Source organism: Echinops telfairi, unplaced genomic scaffold (genome assembly GCF_000313985.2).
Source record: "Echinops telfairi isolate 266 unplaced genomic scaffold, ASM31398v2 ScPeMD7_23;HRSCAF=83, whole genome shotgun sequence".
Taxonomy (NCBI): domain Eukaryota; kingdom Metazoa; phylum Chordata; class Mammalia; order Afrosoricida; family Tenrecidae; genus Echinops; species Echinops telfairi.
Genome location: NW_022103920.1, coordinates 91,683,025 through 91,706,351, shown reverse-complemented (window position 1 = coordinate 91,706,351; position 23,327 = coordinate 91,683,025). Strand labels below are relative to the sequence as shown.

The 23,327-nt window shown below is 47.9% G+C and overlaps 1 protein-coding gene across 1 annotated transcript in view; it reads right to left on the bottom strand.

Annotated features, from left to right (window-relative positions):
• Positions 1-23,327, bottom strand: part of BMPER (BMP binding endothelial regulator) — a 290,926-nt gene that overhangs the window by 67,842 nt on the left and 199,757 nt on the right. Inside the window, exon 13 of the mRNA XM_004702768.2 lies at positions 21,058-21,394. Coding sequence (XP_004702825.1) covers positions 21,058-21,394 — 337 coding nt within the window. The remainder of the gene's footprint in view (positions 1-21,057; positions 21,395-23,327) is intronic.

Here is a 23,327-nt window from a genome sequence, read left to right as displayed (position 1 = left end):
AACAAAGCGATCCACAGCACAGGAAAATCAAAATCCGGGTAGCCCCCAAAGAAAACAAGAGGTTGCATAAAAATGTCAACGTCCTACAAGGAAACATGGAAATTACTTGACAAATCCCAGGGTCAAAATGCATCACCATCACAGTCATTCCCTCTGGCATTTGGGCGAAGAACGAGGATCTAAACATGAAGGACAAATGAGCTCTTCTCTCAAGAGCTTACATCTCAGGAGGGAAGCTGTCACCGAAAGGAATGATGGCAATATTTCCGAGCCCAAATGGAATTAGCACATTACACCAGAATTAGAAAAAGAGAGGGGAGAACATCAATTTTGGCTGGAGAAAAGTCCTCTTGAAAGAAATCGTCGCTAAGCTGGGCTGGACTGGGGAGAAGTAGGGAAAGCGGGGACAGGCAGTCCTTGCAAACTGGATGAACAGCAAACAAAGCTATGAAATGCTTTCCGGGGGTGCGAAATTCACTTTATGTCAGAGAGTGGGTAAAATGGGAGCATTTCAAAACAGAACTGATGGCATAGGCCCTTGACAACCGACCGTGCCCATGACTGTGAACTTGATCACATAAACAATGCAGCGTCACTACACAAGGGGGCTTGTGAGGCCCCACCACTGGCACCAGCAGCACAGGCTCGGGCTGAAGTTTGGGTCTCCTGGGTGAGCTTGGGCTCCGGGAAGAGTGTCTGGATCTCCATGTTCATATTTATTGCTCATGATTCACTCGCCTGAAAGTCCCGGGAGACTTCCCCCTTCCAGCAGCCCTGCAGACCTGTAAACATCTCCCCCCACTCCGACACCTGTATTTTAATCAGACCCACTTTTTCATGCCTCTGCTTTGAAGAGAAGCTATTTTTAAAAACCAATTTTGTGTTTCCAAAATTTTTTCTCAGGGTGAAAAAAAATTCGGTTGCGATCTCTGTCCTTGTCTTCTCTGAAGAGGAATGGGATGCGCGGCTGTGTTTCAGGTTCCCAGGGTGGTGGGAGAGTCACTGCGTTTAAATTCTGAAGAAAAAAAACTTACTTTAGACTGAACTGCATAGGAACCGAGTCTGAGGGTCAAGAGGCACTAACCAGAGAACGGAGGGGCGGCGGAGCCCTTCCTCTGCAGAATGCCATGCCTCCGAACACAGTCACGGGGGCCACGGGAGGTGGCAAGCACCAAGGCCAGGTCTACGCAGAGGCCAGAGCAGGGTTTCCAGTCATCGGGCATCAACAAACAAAAGGGCCCGTTCATTCACTCCATGTCCGTGTTTACTTTATCGTATTTCCAATCCCGAGTCCCAGATGTGCTGCTCCTGGCTCCGAGAAGTTTCTCCTTTTTTCCACCCACAGTCCTTCCCACAGCTGGTAAAGCCCTGGCGTGGGTATCCGCTCCCATCTCTTTCACTCCTTCTGCCCCCATTACCGTCACCCTTCCATCGTTTCTCAACACCCCGCTTTCCCTTCCCTCTGTCCCTTTGCCTTACTAAGCACCTTTCCTAACTTGAGCCTGCTCACTCCTTCCCTTCCTTCAGGGCTCAGCTCAAAGGGCACCTTCTCCAAGAACCCTCCCCTGTCCTCGTTATGAAAGGAGCCCAAGCCCCTACACCATTGGCCATCTCCTTCCTCGGCTCTGTTTCTTGATGGCATGTGGTGTATGTACTTCCTGATTGGATGCCCTCCTCACCAATCCTCCAGTCTATTAGTGACAACATACGCACAACACAAAACAACCACACACAACACAAAACCAAAGTTCTATCCCCATCCTAACTGACGATCTAGAACTTAAGCATTATTCAATCGCTATCACTGGTGATTACTTTTAAGTCAGGGAGCAACAAGGGCTCTGGAGCAGGGACAAGTGGAAACATCTGTTCTCCCCAGGCCAGGTACACGTACCTGGAATTACTTTGGAGAGAACATCTCTTTCCCATTTTTTTTTTTTTCGTTATGTGGTTCGGGTAATCCTCAACTGAAATAGATGTATATTTTGTCAAATGTTCTCAGACCACCATCAACAGAAGTTGGGAACTGAATCAGCTCAACTCGCCACCATCTTGTTAGTTTTAACTCAGAGTGACCCTATAGGGCTGGGTAGAACTTCCCCTGTGAGTATTTTCTGAGACTGTGACTCTCTAAGGAAGTAGAAAGCCTCATTTCTCCTCCCAAGGAGTGGCTGGTGGTTTCAAACTACTTACTTTGCAGTTAGGAAATGGGGGGTCTCATTCAAGTAGAAAGCAAAGGTGATGTTTCTTCATAAAGAAGTGGACTCCTGTTGAACGTGGCCTTGTATAGGCCACAACATCATCCATGGGCCACATCGAAATACAACTTCTCATTCTCGGGCTCACCTGCTCCATCAGAAACCCTCAGAGTAGGACCTGGCCAGCTATTTCTTAACCGGCCTCCATGCACCTCTGAGCTGTGCAAACCATTAATGTTAGCTACTGATCATGGGATTGGAAGTCTGAGTCAGGGCTCCCATCTGGATCGTGCCAGTTGGAACCCCAGCTGAGAATGTCCGGTCCCACCCTAGACATACTCGGGCATCCATAGGCATCTATACATATGAATCACCTGGGGATCTTAGTAAAGTGTAGACTCCAGTGCAGTATATCTGGGCTGGAAATGAAAATTCTCACCAGGGGATCAAGCTAGTAAACTGATTTGATACCCTGCTTGGAACAAACCACATGCAAAGTGAAGTCTACCCCTGACTTTTCAGTTATCAGACCCATTCAATGCACAGTTTTTCAAATTAAAGCATGTTACAATTTAAACCAGTACCAGTTGAGTTTTCTTCCTAAGCAACGGAAAAGGGGCCTAATGAATACAAGGCGAATAGAAGTGCATGCAACCGCTAAACTTAATTCCCCTGCACTAGGGAATGGGAGGCTCATCCAAACATGAAGCAAAGGCGATGTTTCTGCATAAAGAAGTGGGCTCTTGTTGCACTAGGTCTTGAGTTGTGGGATTCTCTGCCACTCGGGACTACTATAGGGCTACGGCTGATTTGAGAAAGACCTTTAACTCAGTGGTGGTGGTGATCAAATTATGGTAGAACAAAACAGATGGGACCAAGGGGGAACTGGGGGCAGGGGGCGGGAAGGGCTGGATAGGTTAGCAACACAACACAACCAATAATTGGTCACAATTATTAAGAACAAAAGAGCCTGGGGATTGGAGGGCAAGAACAACTGATCCCAGGAGGAGAGCAAAAGGTTTTCCTAGCAGGCCAGATAACCAAGACAGGCTGGTGCCAGGAATGGGCATTGACTGGCCCTGGCTCAGGACCTATGAAGACTGGAAAGACAAAGAAAACCCAGATACTTTTGTGACTCGTAAACAAGATTTCTTAAACATAGACTCGCGTTATTTTGATGATGAGTTCCCTGCCTTATTTTTGCATCTTCTGTCACTCCAACAAACACACACACACACAAACTCTGTCAACTTTTAAGAGTAAATTATTACTGTCTCTACACAAAGGGTCATTTTGCTGAATCCATGTGTTTTCCATAAGGGAAGGCAATTTTAAATTAAAGGAAAAGAAATTAAACTTTTTTTTGAGGTAATGTGAATTTTTAATATAATTAGTGGGACATCCAGGTCCCAAGGACCCTCTGTTGCTGGGGTTAGTGGGACAGGTCCTCTTTCTTCAGATTCAGAACTATACAGGTACCCACCAGATGGCAACCCATACTACAAGTGGGATAGTATTTTCCCACAGGCAGAACGTGACGGTAGACACCATGCACCTCACAAGTGACAGTTAAGAGACCTACCATCAGATGCAAACACGGAAGGGCCATGCCAGGGACTAACAGAGGTGCCAGCTCTGAACAGATGATATGTCTTTTGCAGATGTGTGATGACAAGCCTCCAGGCCCCACTCCTCACTAAGCATAAACCTCGGCTACACATTCGAATCAAATTCCAACTATCCGGGGAAGCAGTTACCTGGATCCCTCTTTGTTCCATGATGAATTGGAAAGAACAAAAGGAAGAAGCAATCGTTTGACTAAGCTGTAAAAGCTCAAAGCATCAGTGTGCTATATACATACATTCACTGCCATCCAATGGATTCTGGCACAGAGCGGCCCTGCGTGCTGTACTACGTCCGGGACAGAAGAGGACAGCTCCACACCTAGGCTGCAGCCCTGACAGAAGCAGGTTGTCAGCACTCTCCTGCCGAGAGGCTGGCTGAGTTTGGCTGCTCGTTTAGCAGCTGGGCAGTTGATCATGGTGCCACCAGGGCTCCTACACAGGTCGTCACATATCTTAGGGATTGAAGAAGAAAAAACCAGCTGTCATCAGTAGATTCTGACTCATGACACTCATGACCCCAAGTGTGTCAGAAAAGAATGGTGGTCCACAGAGTTTTCCATGGCTGCTGTTGTTTTTTTTCTGAGGTATGTGACTAGGCCTTTCTTCCAAGTTGCCTCTGAGTAGCTTTGAACTACCACTTTTTTGGTTAACCGTCCATCAGGCTAACCATTTGCACCACCCAGGAAGATCGAAGATGCACGTGTTTATCTGGGAGGAAACTGACTTATCCTCTGTCTCCTTCCCTACAATGTATACTCCAGAGACTGGCATTGAAGGGGCACTGGGAGGAGGGAGGAAACAGGATTTCCTAATCATGTGCCACCAAGACCTAGTCAGGGAATCCCCAGGTGTCTGCATATGAATTCACGCCTTTTTTCTGGGAAAGGGGGACTATCGCTTTCATCAGAATCACCAAGACGGGTCTATGAGCTCCCCAAAGAATCACTAAAGCACCAGACTTGCATTCATCGAGAATATCTTAAGATGTGAAATAAAAATCTGTTTCCTTCTTTAGAAATTCTTTTATAGTAGCCCATAAAAGCAAAGAGAAGGGAGGCAGGGGACAAAAAGAAAGAAGCACATTGCAGATACATAGCACTTGAATGAAGGACCACCCTTCCATGAGAATTGCAGCTCTGGAAAGCAGGCTACCTCCAGAACTCGTACTGTGTACAAGGGAAAAAGTACAGAATGGCGCCACTTTGAAAAGCATATGTTGAATGTCATGTCAAAATGCATATTTTTGATATTTTCATCAATAGGATGAACATACAGTGAACCCTCGTTTATCGCGGTTAATCGGTTCTAGACCCTACCATGATAAATGAAATTCCGCGAAGTAGGATTCCTTATTTGTAAATCAAATATTTTCGTAGTTAGAGCATAGAGGACATGAAAAAACACCCTTTAGTCACCATTACACTCGAATTACCCAATTTATTAAACGAAAAAGGGAAAATACAGTAAAACATTGTGGATGTTACAATTATAATTTATTATTTATTATATTATTTATGGCATCAAGCGTGTACAGTATGAGCCAATCAGTGGCAGTAATGACAGAGCATGCGCTGTTATGCAAAAACCGCGATAGAGTGAAGCCGCGGAAGTCGAAGCACGAAGTGGCGAGGGTTCACTGTATCTGACTTCAGTTTCAGCCAATTAAAACCACAGTGTAATCTTTCCAAAGCCTGGACCATTGTGTTTAAGAGAGGGGAAGAAAAAACAAAACAAACACCTTTTAAAGAAAAAAATCCTTCCAGACTAGAATCCAGTGGTCGCATATGACACATTTGCAGCCTCTGAGCACGTGAGCTCCATTTAGAACATGTGGAAAGTTTGAGAGCAGAGATGGGAAAAGCGCAAGCTATTACTATATTCCGGTGGTGACGGCCCAACGCATAAGCCCTGGGTCAGAAAGATTTGATTTCAAATCCTGGCCCTGACATTTTCTTGCCTGTCAGCCTTACGTACATGCTGGGCACAGAGTGCCCACGCAAAACCATGTGCTCTTAATACAGTATTGTCATCGTTATTAGCAACGTCCTAATGCAAAGACGCGTCGGTAAATTCGGAGAGAGATGAAGTGGAAAGATCGTGGAAGTTTTCCATACACTTTGTGAAGGCCCCCTGCAGGACTATTAGGCTTCCTGGAGCTCCACACACAGACTCCCTGCTCAATTCGTGCTGCCAGGCCTTCCATTAGCTCCAATTGCCATATGCAATGTGCCCACTATCTCTGGGAAGACCTGACTTTCAGTCAATATCTGATTACGCCCGCCCCCCTGGATAAATACCGGTCTTCGGTCTTCAGTTTTCTGCCGTCCTAATTTGCTTTTCAAGTGGATACATCCTAACGGTGGCCATGAAGCTCAACGAGGGTCAGTACCTGCTTAATCTCTTTCCTCCCTGGCTTTGATCACAGAGACAAAATGAAGACTCCCATTTCCTGGCTTCCTTTTCATATGGAAAAGCTTTCAGGGGCTTCAGAATGTTCTTCTGGCTCGGTTCACACGTGTCCTGCCTCAGTGCTCACACATGCACCGTTCGCTAGGGGTCCGATGAAGAAAGCAGCTGGGGCGCACTCTCTCTCTCTTTCAACTCCAAACACTAGGTGGGATGTAAAGGTAATAAGGAACAGCTCTCTCATGTTAAAAGAATGATTAAATCCAGTGTCTTCACCAGATTGCCCCATTTCCTTGCAAAGCATTTATTCCTCTATTCTGTGCCCGTTGACCAAGCTCTTTAAAAGGCAGCAGCCAGTAAAAAGGAAGCAGAGTGTTACAGACACATCCTGTTGGCTCTTCTGGCCATCTGGGCCCGGGCTCCTGGCTCGGGGCTGCTCCAGCCTGAGCATGGAGCAGGGGAGCATGTGGGCAGCTTGCCTCAGAGGAACACTGGGCTCCGGGTCTGCCTAGCAACAAAGTCTCATTGTATCCTGTGTTTCCTCCTCCTGCGTTTGCTGGGTCCTGGATAATTCATCTAGAAGTTACCAGGGTGGTCCAGTGAGGGCCTCCCTGTGTGAAGCATCTCAACAACCAGGTGGCCTTTGACTTTGAATTCTAACTCTGGTTTCACAAATGACCCAGCATACCACCTCCAGCACTTCCTCTGGCCCGATTTTACAAAATAAGGAGGCAGTAAGACCAGTATTCTTCCCCTGGGTGCTGCAAACAATTGGCTACTAACCTAAACTTTGGCAGTTCAGTCACCCAGAAGAGCCTCCGAAGAAAGACCTGGAGAAAGACCTGGAGATCTACATCTAAATGCTCACTGCTATTGTCAGCCCTCCGGAGCTCTCTGAAGGACGTGAGGTCACCATGAGTCAGAATCAACTCCACAACAATGGATAAGGCCAGTGACCTTGCATTTATGTAATCAAAAGGCACAAAAGAGTTTACTGAGAGGCCTGGGCTTTAAACTAGTCACCAAGAAAGTGACACTGGCTTCCAATGATCACTTAGTTTGCAGGAGGCATGAGCTCTGAACCCCCTTACCCCTAGAACCTTTTGGTGTTCTTCTGGCCTCTGATGTTTGGCAGTGGTACAGGGGCAAAAGAAACCTGAACCCTATCCATCCATCCAAACCTGAGCCCCATCTGTCAAAACAAGGTCTTTGCATACAAGGCTCAGAGCATCAAGTCTCTTGAGATTACACAAGGAAGCTGGATACAGTTCTTCTTCTAGCCCATTTGCCAAGAGCAACGTTCTCAACATGTGATCCCGGCCTTTAGCGTCACTTGGAGTCTTATTATAAATGCAAGCCTTCCTCCTGTCCCCCTGCCCCACCCGCTGGGTCAGCTTGCTAGGCAACTCTGATTCATAGTCAAGTTTGAGAACCATGGACCCAATACATAGACTGTATAACAGCGTATAAAAGTCAAGTTTGAAAACCATTGACCCAATGCATGGATTATATAACACTCTATCCTGGATTACAAAAGTGTTTAATTGCTGGGGGGTGGGGGTGGGGGAAGGGAGGCTGAATAATGTTTTTCTGAAAAGAGGATGGTAGGCAAAATGAGTGCGGGAACCTGGGCTCTAGGAAAATGTCCTCCTCGTCTTTCCCAGCTCCTGGTCACTCCAGGAGGTCCTGGGCTGCAGCTGTAGCAAGGTCCCAACTTCTGCCTCAATTGTCACACGGCCAGTTTCCCTCTGCCTCAGTCTTTCCTTTGCTTCAAGGATATCACTCAAAGTGGAGCAGGGTCCACCTTCCTCTTCAAAGATGCTCTTTCCAAAGAAAGGTGCATTCCTGGTACCCAGTGTTGGTACTTCACCATATCGTTTGGGTGGCCCAATTCAATCGATAGCAGTGACTATACAATAGAGGTGTATGTTTGTGTGTTTGTTACAACAGCTGGTCCTTCGTATCTGTGGGTTCTGCATCTGTGAATTCTACCAATCGTGGATCAAAAATATTCAAGGAAGGGAAAAAACAAAAAGAAATCAAGCAATGGCATGGTTTTCTAGGATGGAAGCAAAGCATCATGAAGCAGAGCATCCGTTCTTTTCCTTGCACAGCCAATATGTGGGTTCAAACGGCCAACCTTTGGGCTCATAGTAGAGTGCTTCGCCAGTGCCCCACCAGGGCGCTGATCCTGACTACCAGACATGGCTACCTGACCAGCCACCTTCACCGAGGAGACTAGATTATAATTCTCTCAATACTTCCTATTTAGCCAGGCTATTTCTCCCCAGCCTTCCCCACCACCCTCAAGTATACATCCTACTGATCTGCTCACTGTGAGACTGTGAGAGCCACTACCCCATCTGGAAGCCAGCACGTCCAAGAGACACAGACAGTGTGCCCCCCTGCTGCTCCCTTCCCATGCCAGGTCAGAAGGAAAATTAGATGAATATTAAATCTCCATGTAAACAGAGAGCAATGTGGAGGAGTCTCCGAGGATGTCAAAATCCTCCCCTCGTATTTCAAATCTGTGCATTCCCCATGGATTTTCATTTTTGACAGCTTGCTTGGGAAATGGTCAAAGTGTCCTGGAGGGCCATCAAGCCCACTACAAACCCTGAGCGGCAGACACGGCCCTGGAGCTGTTCCCAGCACATACCAAAGCCAGTAAGTCTCCTTTGAGAAGCCCAGGGATGCCAGGATACCAGCTGGTTTCAGAAGATGCTGTGTCTGGCCTTCAAGTTCCACTGAGTCACAACGCGCCCTCCACTCGTCGAAAGTCTGATGCGGTCCAATGCTCTGCATGTACCTGATCTGAAGCAGCCGCCACAAGAACACTCGGCCTTGGGTCTTCAGTTGGATACCCTGATTTTCCAAAGGGCAACATGAAACCAAACAGGACCCAAGCTGTCCTCATGAGGGCCACCTAAATCTTGCTAGTGGCCTGGCCAACAGCAGGTGACGCCCTATCCACACCACGTGGGTTTCCCAGGGGAACCTGGCTCAGCCAAGAGAGCAACTGGTGAGTGATGATGTTCCACTGAAAAAAAACCAAAACAGTTTGGAGCTGCTGGCTCTCTTGCCCAAGACCACCATCACTTGTTCCAGAAAGGACTTGAGTCAGCTTACAAAACTACATTCAGAATGAGTATGATGAAGATTTACTGAATGAGGAGAAAGGGGAAAGGATAAAATGAAACCAACTGATGTACATAATCCGCTTACGATAAAAACAAACAAACGCCCAAACATAACATGCCTTAAAGTCTGATACACTTGTAAAGGGGCTCTGGGCTGTGTGGTTAACCCAGAGAAGGGAGAAAGCAAATCGCCTGTGCCTTAATGGCCCGGGTCTTCATTCAGAACCCTTTACTGCTTAGATTGCAATCCAGTATTTCCTATTTACCAACTGCAGTTTTTCCCAGGAAAACCAACAACAAAAAAGGAAGGGCATGTGGGGCCAGGGAGAGCTAGAGCAAGGGGCAGAAGCTCCTGATGAGAGCTGATGCTGTGACCTTTGCACCAAGGATAACCTTGAACCACCATGAAGAGACTCACTTCTCCGCAGACCATTCTTGAAGAAAGCAAAGGACACTGGCAGCAAAAATGTCCAACCCATACAGTGTACATTCCCTCTTTTCGGACACCCTGTGCTCTTTGTTCTCAGAAACCCAAAACAAGACACATAAACCCCTTGGACTCCACCGCTAGGCTGTAAAGCACCTTGGGAGTGAGTCTCGTTTTAAATAAGGTCCAGAGAGTCACCTTATAAATGTATGTCACCCTTCTTCACACCCCGGCTCCAGGGTTCAGGATTATCAAGTGAGGAGCGCATTGAGGAAAGTTTAAATAGTTCTAGGTATTTGTTATTCTGATTTGTTTGATGGAAAGTGCCGATTCCTACACGAGATAGACGTCCTTCCTAGTGGATTCAGGAATAGTCGTGTAAGGTAGAATGAACTCGTGCCCTCAAGTGTTGGCAACCCACAACAGGTATCTGCAGTTGTTCGGAAAGCAAAATCCACAGCGACCCAGCTTCTACTTCAGGGCAGTGAAATCATTAATCATCATAATAAAATGAGCATGGCTGAGTATTTGCCTTGGGCTGGGGCTGGGGTAAGTCTCCTACAAAGGGTGCCTCGTACAGTCATTATGACAGATGCTCATTACAATGATGAAGGGTCTCTAGCCACACCCCCTTACCCATGGGGGCCTGTGCGGGCTTCCAGGAGTCAGCTAATTTGCCCAAGGGGCACAACCTGTAAGATGCCCAGAGCTCAGAGGTTAATGGAGGAAGATTGATCTGACATCAAAGCAGACCTGTGAGCCACACCATACACTGTAATATCGCTCCGCCCAGCCCTTTCGGAGACCAGCAGTCATACCAGAGTCCCGCTAGTCTTTTAAAAAGACCGCACCTGTGCCAGCACCTGGGCTTGGTCCATCCTCTGACCCCCGACGAGTTCCTCACTGGCCTCCCATGCATGGGGGGCTCCAGCCAGATGAGCTCTCACAAAGACATTTCCCGACCACCCAATTCAAAGATGATGTCCTCAGTCCTGCCCTGGCATTCACTCCATTTTCCACGTTCATCTCACACGTGGAAACAGTGGTGGTGGTGGTAGGTGCTAGTGAGCCGGTTCCACCCCACAGCGCCCCACAGATCAAAGCACTGCGTGGTCCTGTGCCAGCCTCACAGGGCGCCTGCTGTTGCAACCACTAAGTCAATCCATTTCCTCAAAGACCTTCCTCTTTGTCACGGCCCCTCTACCTTACCAATCATAGTGTCTTTCTCGTGAGACTGGGTTCTCCTGACAAATTGTCCAATGTTCGCAAGACTAAATCTGGCCATCTTTGCCTCCAAGGAGCATTCTAGCTGCACGTCTTCCCTAATAGATGTCTGTTCTCCTGGCGTCAGGGCACTCTCATGTTCTTCTCTGGCACCATCATTCAGAAGTATCCCTTCCTCTTCAGGCTTCCTCACAGCATTGTTTTATTTAGAGCCAGCGGCCTGAACTGAGACGAACCTGGTGGCTACTGGTTACATGTTGGGCTTTGGACTGCAGAGTCGGCAGTTCAAAATCATCATCTACTTAGCAGGAGAAAGATGAGGCTTTCTACTATCATAAAAAGCTATAGTCTGGGAAACCCACAGGGGCTGTTCTACCCTGTCCTGGAGGGTTGCCGTGAGTCGTAATGGCAGTGCCTTTGGTTTGGTTTGGTTTGGCCTGCATCGAGTGATGTAAATGGTGAACGCACTCGACAGTGAACCAAAGGCTGGAGGTTTGAGCCCACTCAGGGGCAGCTGGAACAGCAGACCTGGAGGTCCAGTCCTGAAGACTCGGTCCTTGAAAAGGACACAGAGCACAGTTCTGTGACACAGGGCTGCAAGGAGTCAGGATTCTCTGCATGGCATCTGGCCAACGGGTTTAGTCTCACGTCTGGCCCCAACTCACCACACCTAAAACTACCTCGCTCAGAGCAGGAGCTCTGCAGAAAGTTGCAAGATGTGGGAGTGAATGAAATAAGAAAATTATCTTCAGAACGCTCATGGCAGACAGAGGATGCTTAAAACCCTGAACAGACCGTTTTAGACCCCAAGAGCCCCTAAGGTTCCCTTACAGAGACCCCAAGACAAGGGCTTCCTGCCAGATGGGCAGCTCAGGCTCGGTGGGAAGCCTGGGAAGACTCTATTTGCCTCGGGTGTTTCCAACAGCCCATCAGTAAAATGAGGAAAGCAGGACCTGTGTCTGTCCCACTTTCCTGGATGGAAAGAGCTTCATGGCCACCAATAATGAAAACATAATAAAGTTATACCCTGCTGCCAGAATCCCCCACCCCTACCCCCAGCAACCCAGAGAGAGGTTACAAAGTAATTAGTGTTTTACCTGCTACAATGACACTCATTCAAATCTGTGTTAAGAGCCTCAACTAATTGCATTCCAAATGCAATGTTCTGAAGAAGAAGCACCACAGGAGGCTGGGTGTGTGTGTGGTGTGCTTAAAATACACGCCAAGTGAAAATTAAATTCCAATTGAAACTGCACTTAACCTTGAGCAAGAAAGGTGAATCCATCTGTCAATATAATAGACTTTTCTTCCTTTCTTCTTATTTAGAGGATAGTATTCTGCTCCAGTGCTGCCGCGTCAATACGGGACTGCTTGCTGTAAACTCCCCGGCCACTCTACCGGAGAAAGTCGAGGCCGTCTGCTCGCAGTAAGACTCACAGCCTCCGCAGTCCTATCCAGCGTCCCTAGGAGTCAGAAGGAACTGGGCGGCAGGGGCTTTGGTTTTGATTTTTCAACATGAGAGACTGCTGGGCTTGAATGCAATCATGTCCCAAATGTATCCAGATGTTTCTTGCTGCTGTGGCCACAAGAAAACTGGACTGAACACAAATGGCCCTTCTGGGTTGGGGTCTGGTTGTTAGACCTTTCCCTTGGATCCCTGTGGTGGGCCCCAGAGGAAGCCTCGACCTGCGGCAGAGGTGACCAAAAATGAGTGAGAGGTTGAGGGGGAAATCACCCTAAAGCTAGCCTTAATTCCAGCCTAGCTGAAAGCTCAGAGCCAATCAATGGCCAACTAGAATGATGGGACCTCTCAATACGAAGGTCAAGTGGTGCTAGGGCTTGACCTTGCGCGCGCGCACACACACACACACACACACACACACACACACACACACACACACACACCATCACTGGTTGGGCCACAGGAGAGGAGGCTGAGGGAGGTCAGGGCCGAAACCACTGCGGAGTAGAACATTGCACAAGAAGGCAGCCAGATCAAATAGTGCCTGAGGAGGGAAAGCGGAACTGGGCTGGCCAAGCAGTTTGTCAGAGAGCTGTGAGTAGACAGAGGTGGGCAGCCAAGATGAGGAGCCGTGGGCTTGCCGGCCATCGGCAGTGACAGGCACGTGAGGCTCCTACAGGCAGAAGTGCTGACTGTTATCACGGCAGCAAAGGTGGAGTAGAGGCGGTGCTTTCTCTGGCCAGTCTCCTACCTCCAAGGACAGAGGGCAGGCACGCCCTGACTTTAACGGCTGAGGAGCCCAGGTCAAAGACAGACCCAGGATGGAACTAGAACAGAGGGTGGCCTCAGTCACAAGGAGATCACACAGCATGAAGCTATGAGGCAGGCTGGTGAGAGAAGTGACAACATTTGCTGAGAGCAGACCTCCCTGGGGTGACGCTGGGGGAAATCCAAAAGAGTAGAAAGCACACCCCTCATGGTAACCCCATGAGTTGGCGAGAAGATCTGTGCCCCATGGCATTTTCAAGGTGGCTGCTGTCAGAGCAGATTGTCAGGCCTTTCTTCTGAGGGGTTTTTAGTCGGGTTAGAACCTCCAAGCTAGTAAAAGTTTGGGACACCCAGGAATCCCTCCCAAGCCCCGCAAAACTGAGAAAGCCAAACTCGCTGCCGTGGAGTCCATGCGACTCATAGCAACCCTACAGGACAAGGTAGAACTGCCCCTGTGGGTTTGGGAGACTGGAACTGTTCGTGGGAGTAGAAAGCCTTCTCTTTCTCGTCAGAGCGGCTGGTGGTTTTGAACGGCAGACCTTGCAGATGCTTAAGCACTACACGACTCACCAGGGCTCCTTCCAATCTAGTGCTAGAGAAAAAACAGCAGTGCAACATCATATACACGTTAAATGATAATAAGTACCATGAACATAGCTTAAAAACACTAGGGACATCTGAGATGGGACTTGATCTTCATTTACCGTAGAAAATGAGGGCATCTGAGGCTGAGAGTAGTATGCACAGTGATGAGAGGTAGGGATATATTGAAATGCAGGAAGTACTTAGTTACACTAGGAAAGTAATCTAGAACAGAAGTTTCAATATTAAGTGGACTAATTTGAATTTGTCATTTCTAAGCCCAGGGCTAAAATCTGAAAGATCAGACAACTGAGATGCTTATTGCCACCTTGTGGCCGAATACCTTAATTACAGTTTCCACAGTAACTAAAATCCACAGCACAGAGTTAAATAGCAACCAAATCGGGCTGCCTAGAACTGCCACAGAGGATCTCTAAGGCTATGAACCTTTATAGAAGCAGATAGTTATATTTTTACCCTTGGAGTGGTTAGTAGGTTCAAACCACCAACCTTTTGGTTAGCAGCCAAATACTTAACCCATGTTGCCACCAACAGGACTTTGAGTTGGCTCTTCCCTGTTCAATCATAGTCAAAAAATCCAAACCAGAACAGATCAACATTTGTAAAATGTGGGTGGACCAAAACAAGAGCCGGAGTAGGAAAGATGATGGGCTGATGCCCTGCTGTAAACACAATCACCACCCTAGGGGGGAAAAAGGGGGCAGGATGCATAGTGGATAGCAACCACATCTTGTGATCGGCAGAGTGGGAAACAGTTGTACCCATCTCAAAGATGGTGGCAGAGTGTGCCAATTGGAATGTGTGCCACTCTTCACAGTCCTGGACATAACCCAGCTTTCTGTATCAGGCACCCGAAAAGGCTTCACTAGCCCTTTGCTGGGTCTCCCATACCAGGGCTTGGACCCATCGTTTTGCCTATTCTGGCTCACCTAGCTTTTTCAAAATGTTGAGTCTATTCCAATGCTGCTACGTCGGCCATGACTGAACCAGTTGGAACTGAGCTGAAGTCCTGGCACCAGGGCTCCTGCAGGCCTTCTACGCATCCTAACAGCTGAGGTGGAAGGAAGCACGGAAAGCAAGGCCTGCGTGGCCACCTTTGAAGCAAACAACTCCCTTGATGGAGAAGCCTCGCTCCGGCGGCAGCTCAAGACAAGCCGTTGAAGGATGTGAACAGAAATGTTCGAAGCACCTTCTACTTTGGAGCCAAGAGATGTCGATCTGATTTTAAGGACAGGCATGCCTCGGCCATCTTGCGGGTTCAGTTCCAGACCACTGTGATCAAGCGTACAATAAAGGACGTCACGTGCATTCCTTGGTTTTCCAGGGCTACAAAAATTGTTTGCAGGACACTGGCGTGAAAAAATGAAAGAGTTCAAGGTATTGTAAGAATTACCAAACCGGGACACAGACACGCAGTGGGCGGGCACTGTTGGCGCAGTGGCGCCGGTAGACTTGCCATGAGCCACCAATTTGTAAAGGCGGCAATCTCTGTGCATAGATACAGAGCAGGCATGCGAGTCTAGAAGAGCGGTCGACTTTAAGTGAGCTTCTCATACACACAGAGTGTGTGTTTCCCCCCTGGATCCCTCCTCTTGCTTTATGAGCAATGACTAGTTTCCTTTGTAGGAGAGCACAACGTGGGCTCTCCGCGGGGCTTGTGATCGTCCCCTGGAAGGAAGCCACCCCCGTCCCAGGATCACACTAGCCCACCGTCCCATCACAGGCCCCGCGGCGTTCTCTGGCCATGCCTCCCACCGCCTACCTCCCAGGACCCAGCAGGACAGGAGGCAGCTGTGACTCTTCTGGCACGCCTTCAATGCCGTACAGCCGTAATAACCACAGCACGGGGGACAAGAACGTACAGCCGTAATAACCACAGCACGGGGGACAAGAACGGTTCCTAGACGGGGAATCCCCAGATACTTTCCCAGACTGAACAAGTGAGTGGAGTTTTTGCTCTGGTGAATTATAGCCCATTATAACCCCAGAGTGGAAGATGATTGTGGGCTGTGAGTGTCTGGACTTGACTGCTGTTCACGTCATTTTTCTGACTTCTCTGAAATGTGGTCCTGCCCTGGACTGAGAGTCCTGCTTTGCTGGCAGGTCACGCTTACTTGCAACTCTTTTCGTCCAAAATTCAGGTTGGAGAGAGGAAGAAAGCCAATTGCTGATGTTTTATAGGCACAAGGTCTGTAAGGCCTTTTCTTCCCCAGTCTGGTTTAAACAGCCCCACCCGTCTCCTCTCTCTTTTTTGCCATCACCCCCGCCCCACTCTCTTCTCCTCCCTCCTTTCTCCCTCTCCCTCTCCCTCTCCTCTTCCTCCTCATCTTGTCCCCCACCTTCTCCTCCTTCATCCTCCTCTCTCTGCACCCCCACCTCTCCCACAAGGCCCTGTGCCGCCTGAGAATTTATGTATCTATTTTAACTATAGCCCACAATCCCGGATAAAGTGTAGGTATCTACTCTTGCAGCTCCCCCTGGATCAGCATTCCAGCGCTGCCCAGGGGCAGTCTCGCCTGCTTTGGTAAACACTGATCTAGAAAAATTCTTTGCATGTGGCTGTTCATTCCTGTTGGATCTCTCAGCTGCATTCAGGACAACAGGAGGGTGAAGGCAGCATGAGGGGCGGGCAGGGGTGGGGGGTGGGGTGGGGTGGGGTGTATAGTAGTGGAAAAATGAGAAAGAGCCATGAATGCATTCACACACACTCCTCAGGGGAGCCTGCATTTGGAGTCAAATGGAACTCAAGTGATTTTGCATTAAGGATAATGAAAAAAAAATGACGAAAAGGGATTATCTGATTTGAGGATGAACCAATTAGCAAAGCTAAGATGTGAGGCAAGTTATCACTGCAGCCAGTTAAATTTCATGTGATTAGCAATCAAATTATTTCACACCTAAACACATTCAATTGGTTCATTAAAATAAATGGTGCTGATTACAAAGACTTTAATCAGATACTTCATGTTGATGCCATGATAGATGGAACTGGCCTGTGAATAAGAAACTAGCTACGCTGAAACACAGAAAGAAAATATCTTGGCCGCTGTGCAGTTTTTCTTACTCAGTTACGAAGGGGAAGTTTTTCCAGTTTCTAAACAATGGACTATTCGTTTACTATTGGAATGTCTAAGTAGGTAAAGGACCAAAATACAAGGATCATTTAAAACCCTTGAGGCTTCAGATTTAAACTACAGCTCAGAGAAACAAGGTAGGATTTTGACCTTCTGAAAAGAATTCTATCTCTTATTTATACTATCAAGCTCCCTGTTCATTTGTCATAAAATTAGGGGAAATGAAGGTGGGTGACATCTCTTCAGAGCACTCCCCTTTTGTTCTCTTCTCTCAAGGTTAAAACCACAGAGGTTCTTAGAAGCCTGCGCTCACGGGTTATGCTGCTTTCCTTCACCCTTAATGGAAAATGCAAGGTGTTTACTTAGAGGATACGAGAAAGAATTCAAGTGCAATTTTTGTATCTGATCCTCTGTGACACCAAGACAACTCGTATAGTCTTTTCAGCAGGTTTCAGGCAGTTGATTCTCCTGCATGGCAATCCTACGGGCCCCGCGTTAAGCAGCTCCGTGGAGTTTTCAATGGCTGTCATCTTATGAAATAGATCACCGGGCCTTTCTTCTATGTTCCCACTAGACTGGAACCACCTGCCTTCTGGTTCTCAGCCAAGGAGCTCCTGAACCATGTGTACCACCCAGAGACCCCATAGTGGTGCTCTCACAACGCCTACACATTATGGCACAGCCGTGGTGTGGTGTTTCCAGCTGCAGTGTTTAAAGCGCACGGGTAGGATAGCACGAGCTCCTTCTTTGCTTCTGCTTTCTCCTCAGCATTATTCATAGGCTGTACAGTCAGCAGCTGTTGTATTCTTGCAAGAAGCAAGCAACAAGACAGCATCTTAAAGCACTTGCACAGCAAACTTCACTCCACATGACTTTGTTCCGTTCATTTACAAAACGGATCCGCAGCTTCACCGTTGAGATGCTAGCTGGTCCATTCTCCCTAATGCGAGTGGGGGAAGACGCGAGCAACGAGAAAGGTGAGAGCACCCACAGGGAGGAGGGAAAAAAACAGCAGCAGCACTGTGCCACCCTCTGTGTCTTCTTGCTTGGCTCCCAGGGTGAATGATGAGCTGGGCAGCAGCTTCAGCCCTCCAAGGAGCCGGGAAGCAGCCATCCCCAGGCCCTGGGTAGGAAGCACCTGGGGCCAAACAACTGGAAGCAGGTATAGCTGGAAGCATACACAGCGCGTTCTCTGTCTACTGCCTCCTCTGGTCTCCCTAGGTTGGGGTTTCTCCCAACACACCCCTAAAAAGACAAGTACCTTCCTCTGTTGAATCTTGTTTACTTCCTGTCCTGTCAGGCATAAGCAGGGTGGGGTTGGGCAGGGTAACAAAACCCAAGGTCTACCCTGCGGCCACCTTGACTGCCAAATGTACGAAGGCACACCCTTCGGCTGGTGGGGATAGAACCAGCCTGGCATGGACACACCGAATTGGCCAGCTCTGGCTCAATGGTTAAGCACTCAGCTGCTTACTGAAAATCAGTGCTTGGAGCCCACCAGCGGCTTTGTGGGAGAAAAGAGCTGACGGTCTGATTCTGTCATATGACAGCCCCTGGGCAATTCAAAGGGCAGCTCTACTCTGTCATACAGGGTCACTGTAAGTCAGAATCAAGCTCATGCCATCCAACACAATGATCACAATGGCAACAACCCTCTTCCCTGTCTAGGAAAGAAGTTGACTGAGGAAGGCCATCGGCCACTTCGCCATGCCACACAGATGGGGAGAGCACAAGTCTCCACCATGTCCCATTCTCTGAACCTCAGTGTAAGGTCCCCAGCTGGAGTAACTGCTGTGGCCTCAGGTGGAGGCTGGGGTTCTCTGCATGACCACTTCAGGACGTTTCGAGTCAGTGTTTCCTCTCACCTCCGGCTGAGTGCTTCATTGTATCCCTGCTTACCGCTCACAGGGGGAAAAAGAAACAGGAATGCACAAAAGAGGATGAATCTCTGCAAACCTGCTCTTTCGCTTTACTTTGCAACATATGCCTTTGAAATTCCATAAAACCCAAAGGGATAGGTAGGCTGCTGGGGCCCTGGAGAAGCAGAGGTGACCCACCCTTCATGGGGCAGAAAACCGTCCAATCCAAGTCCACAACCAGGGTGGGGCCTCTGCAACAGATTTCATTCTTCTTCATCTACTAGGTGATAACAGAAGAACCACCACCCCTTCAAAATGAAACAAAGCAGAAAAACAAGACAGTTGCTGTGGAGGCTTTTCCGATGCTGTACTACAGGATAGCTAACTGTCCTCCGAGAAAAACAAGACAGTTGCTGTGGAGGCTTTTCCGATGCTGTACTACAGGATAGCTAACTGTCCTCCATAGGGGTTCCCCAGGGCCGGTTGATTTCTAGGCCTTTCTCCCAAATTCCCTGACTTAGCAGTCAAGGGTGTACATCGCGTGGGCCCCTCCAGGACTCCAGAAGAAATGACAGCAGCACACAGTGACAGAGGACTTTGACGGGCAGGCTGACCACGAGCATTGATGGTCACCACCTCACGGGATCTGAACGGTAACTCTTCAAGGTAGATTCTTTCCTCTTGTTTTTGTTTCTTACCCCCACTTCACGGAGCAGCGAACTGAGGTTTATAAGGCTTGGGCAACTGTCCAAAGTCACACAGCAAGGCAGGATTTTTAGCCCTTGGAGACAACAGAGCTCTTAATAGCCGTGCTCTCTACTGCTTCCAATCCAACAGACCTTCCAACGATGGGCACTTCCATTTCCAATGAAGCCTGTTTAATCTGTGCAATGCCTTAATTACCTTCACCATCCTCCATTTCAATAGACAAGGTGTGGTGGAGTCGGCACAGAGGGTAGAGCAGTGAGGAGAGGGAGGGGAACCCAGGGAACTTAAATTATAACAGGGAAATGGCTTTGAAAGGGCTCCACGTAGGACCTGGAGCCAAATGGTTTGGCAGATGTGACCATGTTCATTTGTGATGACAGGGACAGTCTTTTTTCCACCCCACTTTGAGCTGCCTTTATAGAATTTTATCTTTTATGTCCAAAGATCAAATAAAAAAAAAAGATCACATTTAATGAGAACTAGGGGAAATAAACTGGTGGCAATTAAAAAGTAAAAATAACCTCCCTGTGGCTTTGAGACCACAGGAGTTTTCTAATTTTAAGAGACACAGGCAAATCACTTAAACAAGGCTGCATTCGTCTCGTTTCCCCTCCACGCCCACGGCGGTTACAGTTATAGACAGTCAGCGCCCTTGAACCCACGGGATGGTGTTGTAAATGAGAGTACCACCAGGCCAAACACATCAACTCGCAGACGCAAACCCATAGCCTGAAAGTCCAACCCAAGTCTCCTTGGGAACCAGTTCTTTTGTGCCAAAGGAGGTTAATCAGATTTAGAAAAGGTCATGGAATCCCCATTCGTAATGAGCAACCAGCCTGCAGCCCTGTTTTTACTCTCCTCAGACTCGGAACACCACGTCTCCGCCCAGGCCAAGATCCAAGAAATCCTTCCTTTGCTTCCTGAGTTTCCACATGCAGATTTGGTCTGGACTAGACACCGAGGCAGGCCTGTGCTCTTCCTCGAAAGATTGAGCTCCTGTGAGAAGTCTTTCAGACTTCGTTTTAGAAAACCACTTTTGTCCTCTACTGCTGTCAGGTTTTGCCAAATTTGGGGGAGCCCTCCTTGATCTCAGAGCAGTGGTTCTCAACCTTCCCAATGCTGTGACCCTTTCATACAGTTCCTCATGTGGTGGTGACCCCCACCATAAAATTATTTTGATTGCTACTTCATCACTGTCATTTTGCTACTGTTATGAACCGGGCAACCCCTGTGAAAGGGTCGTTTGACCCCCAAAGGGGTCGCGACCCACAGGTTGAGAACTGCTGTCTTAGAGTCAAGCTAGTGCCTGGAAAAACCGTAGGGTGACAGCAGCTTCTCAATGAGCCTGTAGACACACAGAAACATAGAATCACCTGTTGGTAGTCCCTCAGAAATATTTCCTGGAGTTTATTAATAAGAAGCATAGTAAAGAAAGAATGGTGAGAGGCTGACTCTTTGGCTTGAAGGCCTTCATTTTGCACCCTAAAAGATTTCAGACGCTCGGTTCTAAGGTCAAGCTTATCCTCTGACTGTATAACCCATCCCCCAGCATCCTGTCCTTACCTGTAGAACGTGGCATAGTCCACAGTTGAGTGGCAGGTCTGGAATTCCCAGGATTTGAGTTTCTGGCATTCACGATGGGCTCGGAGCTTGACCTTCACTGTCCCTTGACATAGTTCAGGCACTGGTTTTCTTTGGGGTCTGTTGCAGAACTCATTGGACTCCACCCTCCAGGACTCAGCAAAGTCATCCACATCAAATTTGAAGTTCCCGTCTCCGCCAATTAAGTCATCCCGCTTATGTCCATTGTAGTTCCCACAAAGGCCACAGAGCTTTCCCTTGAGATGAGGCGCTGCCATGACTTCTACAAAACTGTCTCCATCCCAGGATATTTCCAAACCTACATGAAGCAGAGAGAAAAGGGAGGTCAACCACTCCTCCATCTACAACAACGTGTATCCTTATACAGTCTCAAAGAGGACCCTCTAAGAGTTGCGTCACAGGTCTGTTCAAATTGTAGTTACTTTTTGATCTTGCCGTAGTGAATGTTATGTGACATTACATGAAGCGCTTGCTTGCTGAAGTTCAGAATAGTTTGTCCTTCAAACAGTATCTTATGCGCCTTTAGTATATATGTGATGACGCCTTGACCGTGTTTCTATAGGTTTAGAATTTAGCCCTTTCTTTTTTTTTTTTTTTGCCCTTTCTTATTGTCCCTGTGTTGGCCCAAGTCAAGTCTTCACTTAGGCAACTCGTGGCCGCATTATGGAAATGAGAAGACAGCAAAGGTGAGAACGTTTTAGAGTGATTCGTTTTCCTTATATGAACAATTTGCCCCGGCATAAAGAAAATCCGCCCTGGAACTTCTCAGAATGCACGCAGTCTACTAGGCGACCCACAGAGATGGCCTCTTTTAACAGAGGAGTCTCTGCGTCCCATGTGTGTGTTGCTGAATCTGACCCTATTGGGTTTCTGACAAAAGCTAGTCTTATGTTTTGCCCATCTTCGGCTTCTGGAAAGAGCACGACTGACGTTCCTCCTGAAAGGCTCTGTCTTTGTTTCTGAAAGATTAAGATCAAGCGATGAGCAGATGTTCAGAGGATGTTCACAGGCACAGGGGGATGAGGTAGTTATGGTCAGAGAGAAAGAGAGAGATCATGTTTGGATGTGAAACTGGCAGAAGGCAAAGGCAGTGTGAGGTAAGATCGATACAAAAGCCCCAAAGGATTGTAAAAAACTGCTACTCCCTACATTTGAGCGTGATGCAGATGAAGAGAAGTCTGGCCAAACAGCATTCCCACAAGTGAACCACACAACTGTGGTAAGAGCTGCAGATCTCTCCAGGAAGAATGATTGGTTGAAGAAGTTAGTGGACAAAAACTGGACTTCACACAAGATAACTGGGAAGAGGACTCGACAGAAATCACCTTACAGGCAATGAAAGCAACGGAAGCACTCTCGGACCCCGGCAAACAGGAGAGAAGAGTTCTTGGTCGAGAGGAGGAATTGAAAAGGCCAGGTAAAGAAAAGCAGGAAGGACTCATCAGAAAGTCTCTCTTGGAAGTCACTGTGTGACCAGAAGAGGGTGATGGAAGGAGGTGATCAGAGAAGACACAAGGCTGACCTCGCTACCTGTTAGACTGACCTATCATGTGACCCTCACTTCTCAGAGAGCATTCACTCTGACAACCACAACTATCATGTGGAATGGCTCCTTTTTCCTCATATGCCACCAGCTAACAAACTGTGTGACATCCAGTGTGTGCTCGAAAAGTGACCGAATTACTCCTTAGAACCTGAAAGTATCAATTCTGTGAAGGCAAAAGGATTGCGAGGAACTGAAATAGCCACTTTGAAAAAAGACAAACAACCTAGAAGATGATGTGTAATAAACTCTCGAAAGGAGAGAAGAAAATTCACCTCACAAGTCCCGAGCCAGCCAGCTGCCCAGCAAGAGAAACAAGGAGAGAAAATCCATGCCATACAGCCCTCAAACTGTTAGGGCAGAATTCCAAAGGTTTTCCATGTTGCAAAATTTTCCAAACTGCAAATCTCTTTCCTAGACAGCAGGAAAATACTGTTCTTTAAAGTACCACAAATGGTTGAAAATTCAGACCAAAAGGGCTCCAGCGTCGTTTCTGACCATGATGTAATCAAGCTGAGGCTTTGCACAACTGTGTTCTTGGGAATTCCATTCACAGGGAACAAAGTGATCGCTCTGTTCGTTCTTTGCAGTGAGCAAGTCGCCCAGGTTTGGAAAGATGCACACACACTGTTATAAGCAAAGTCCTCTCCAAACCCTGGATGCCTCTCTCCTAAAACCTGGTCCCCCA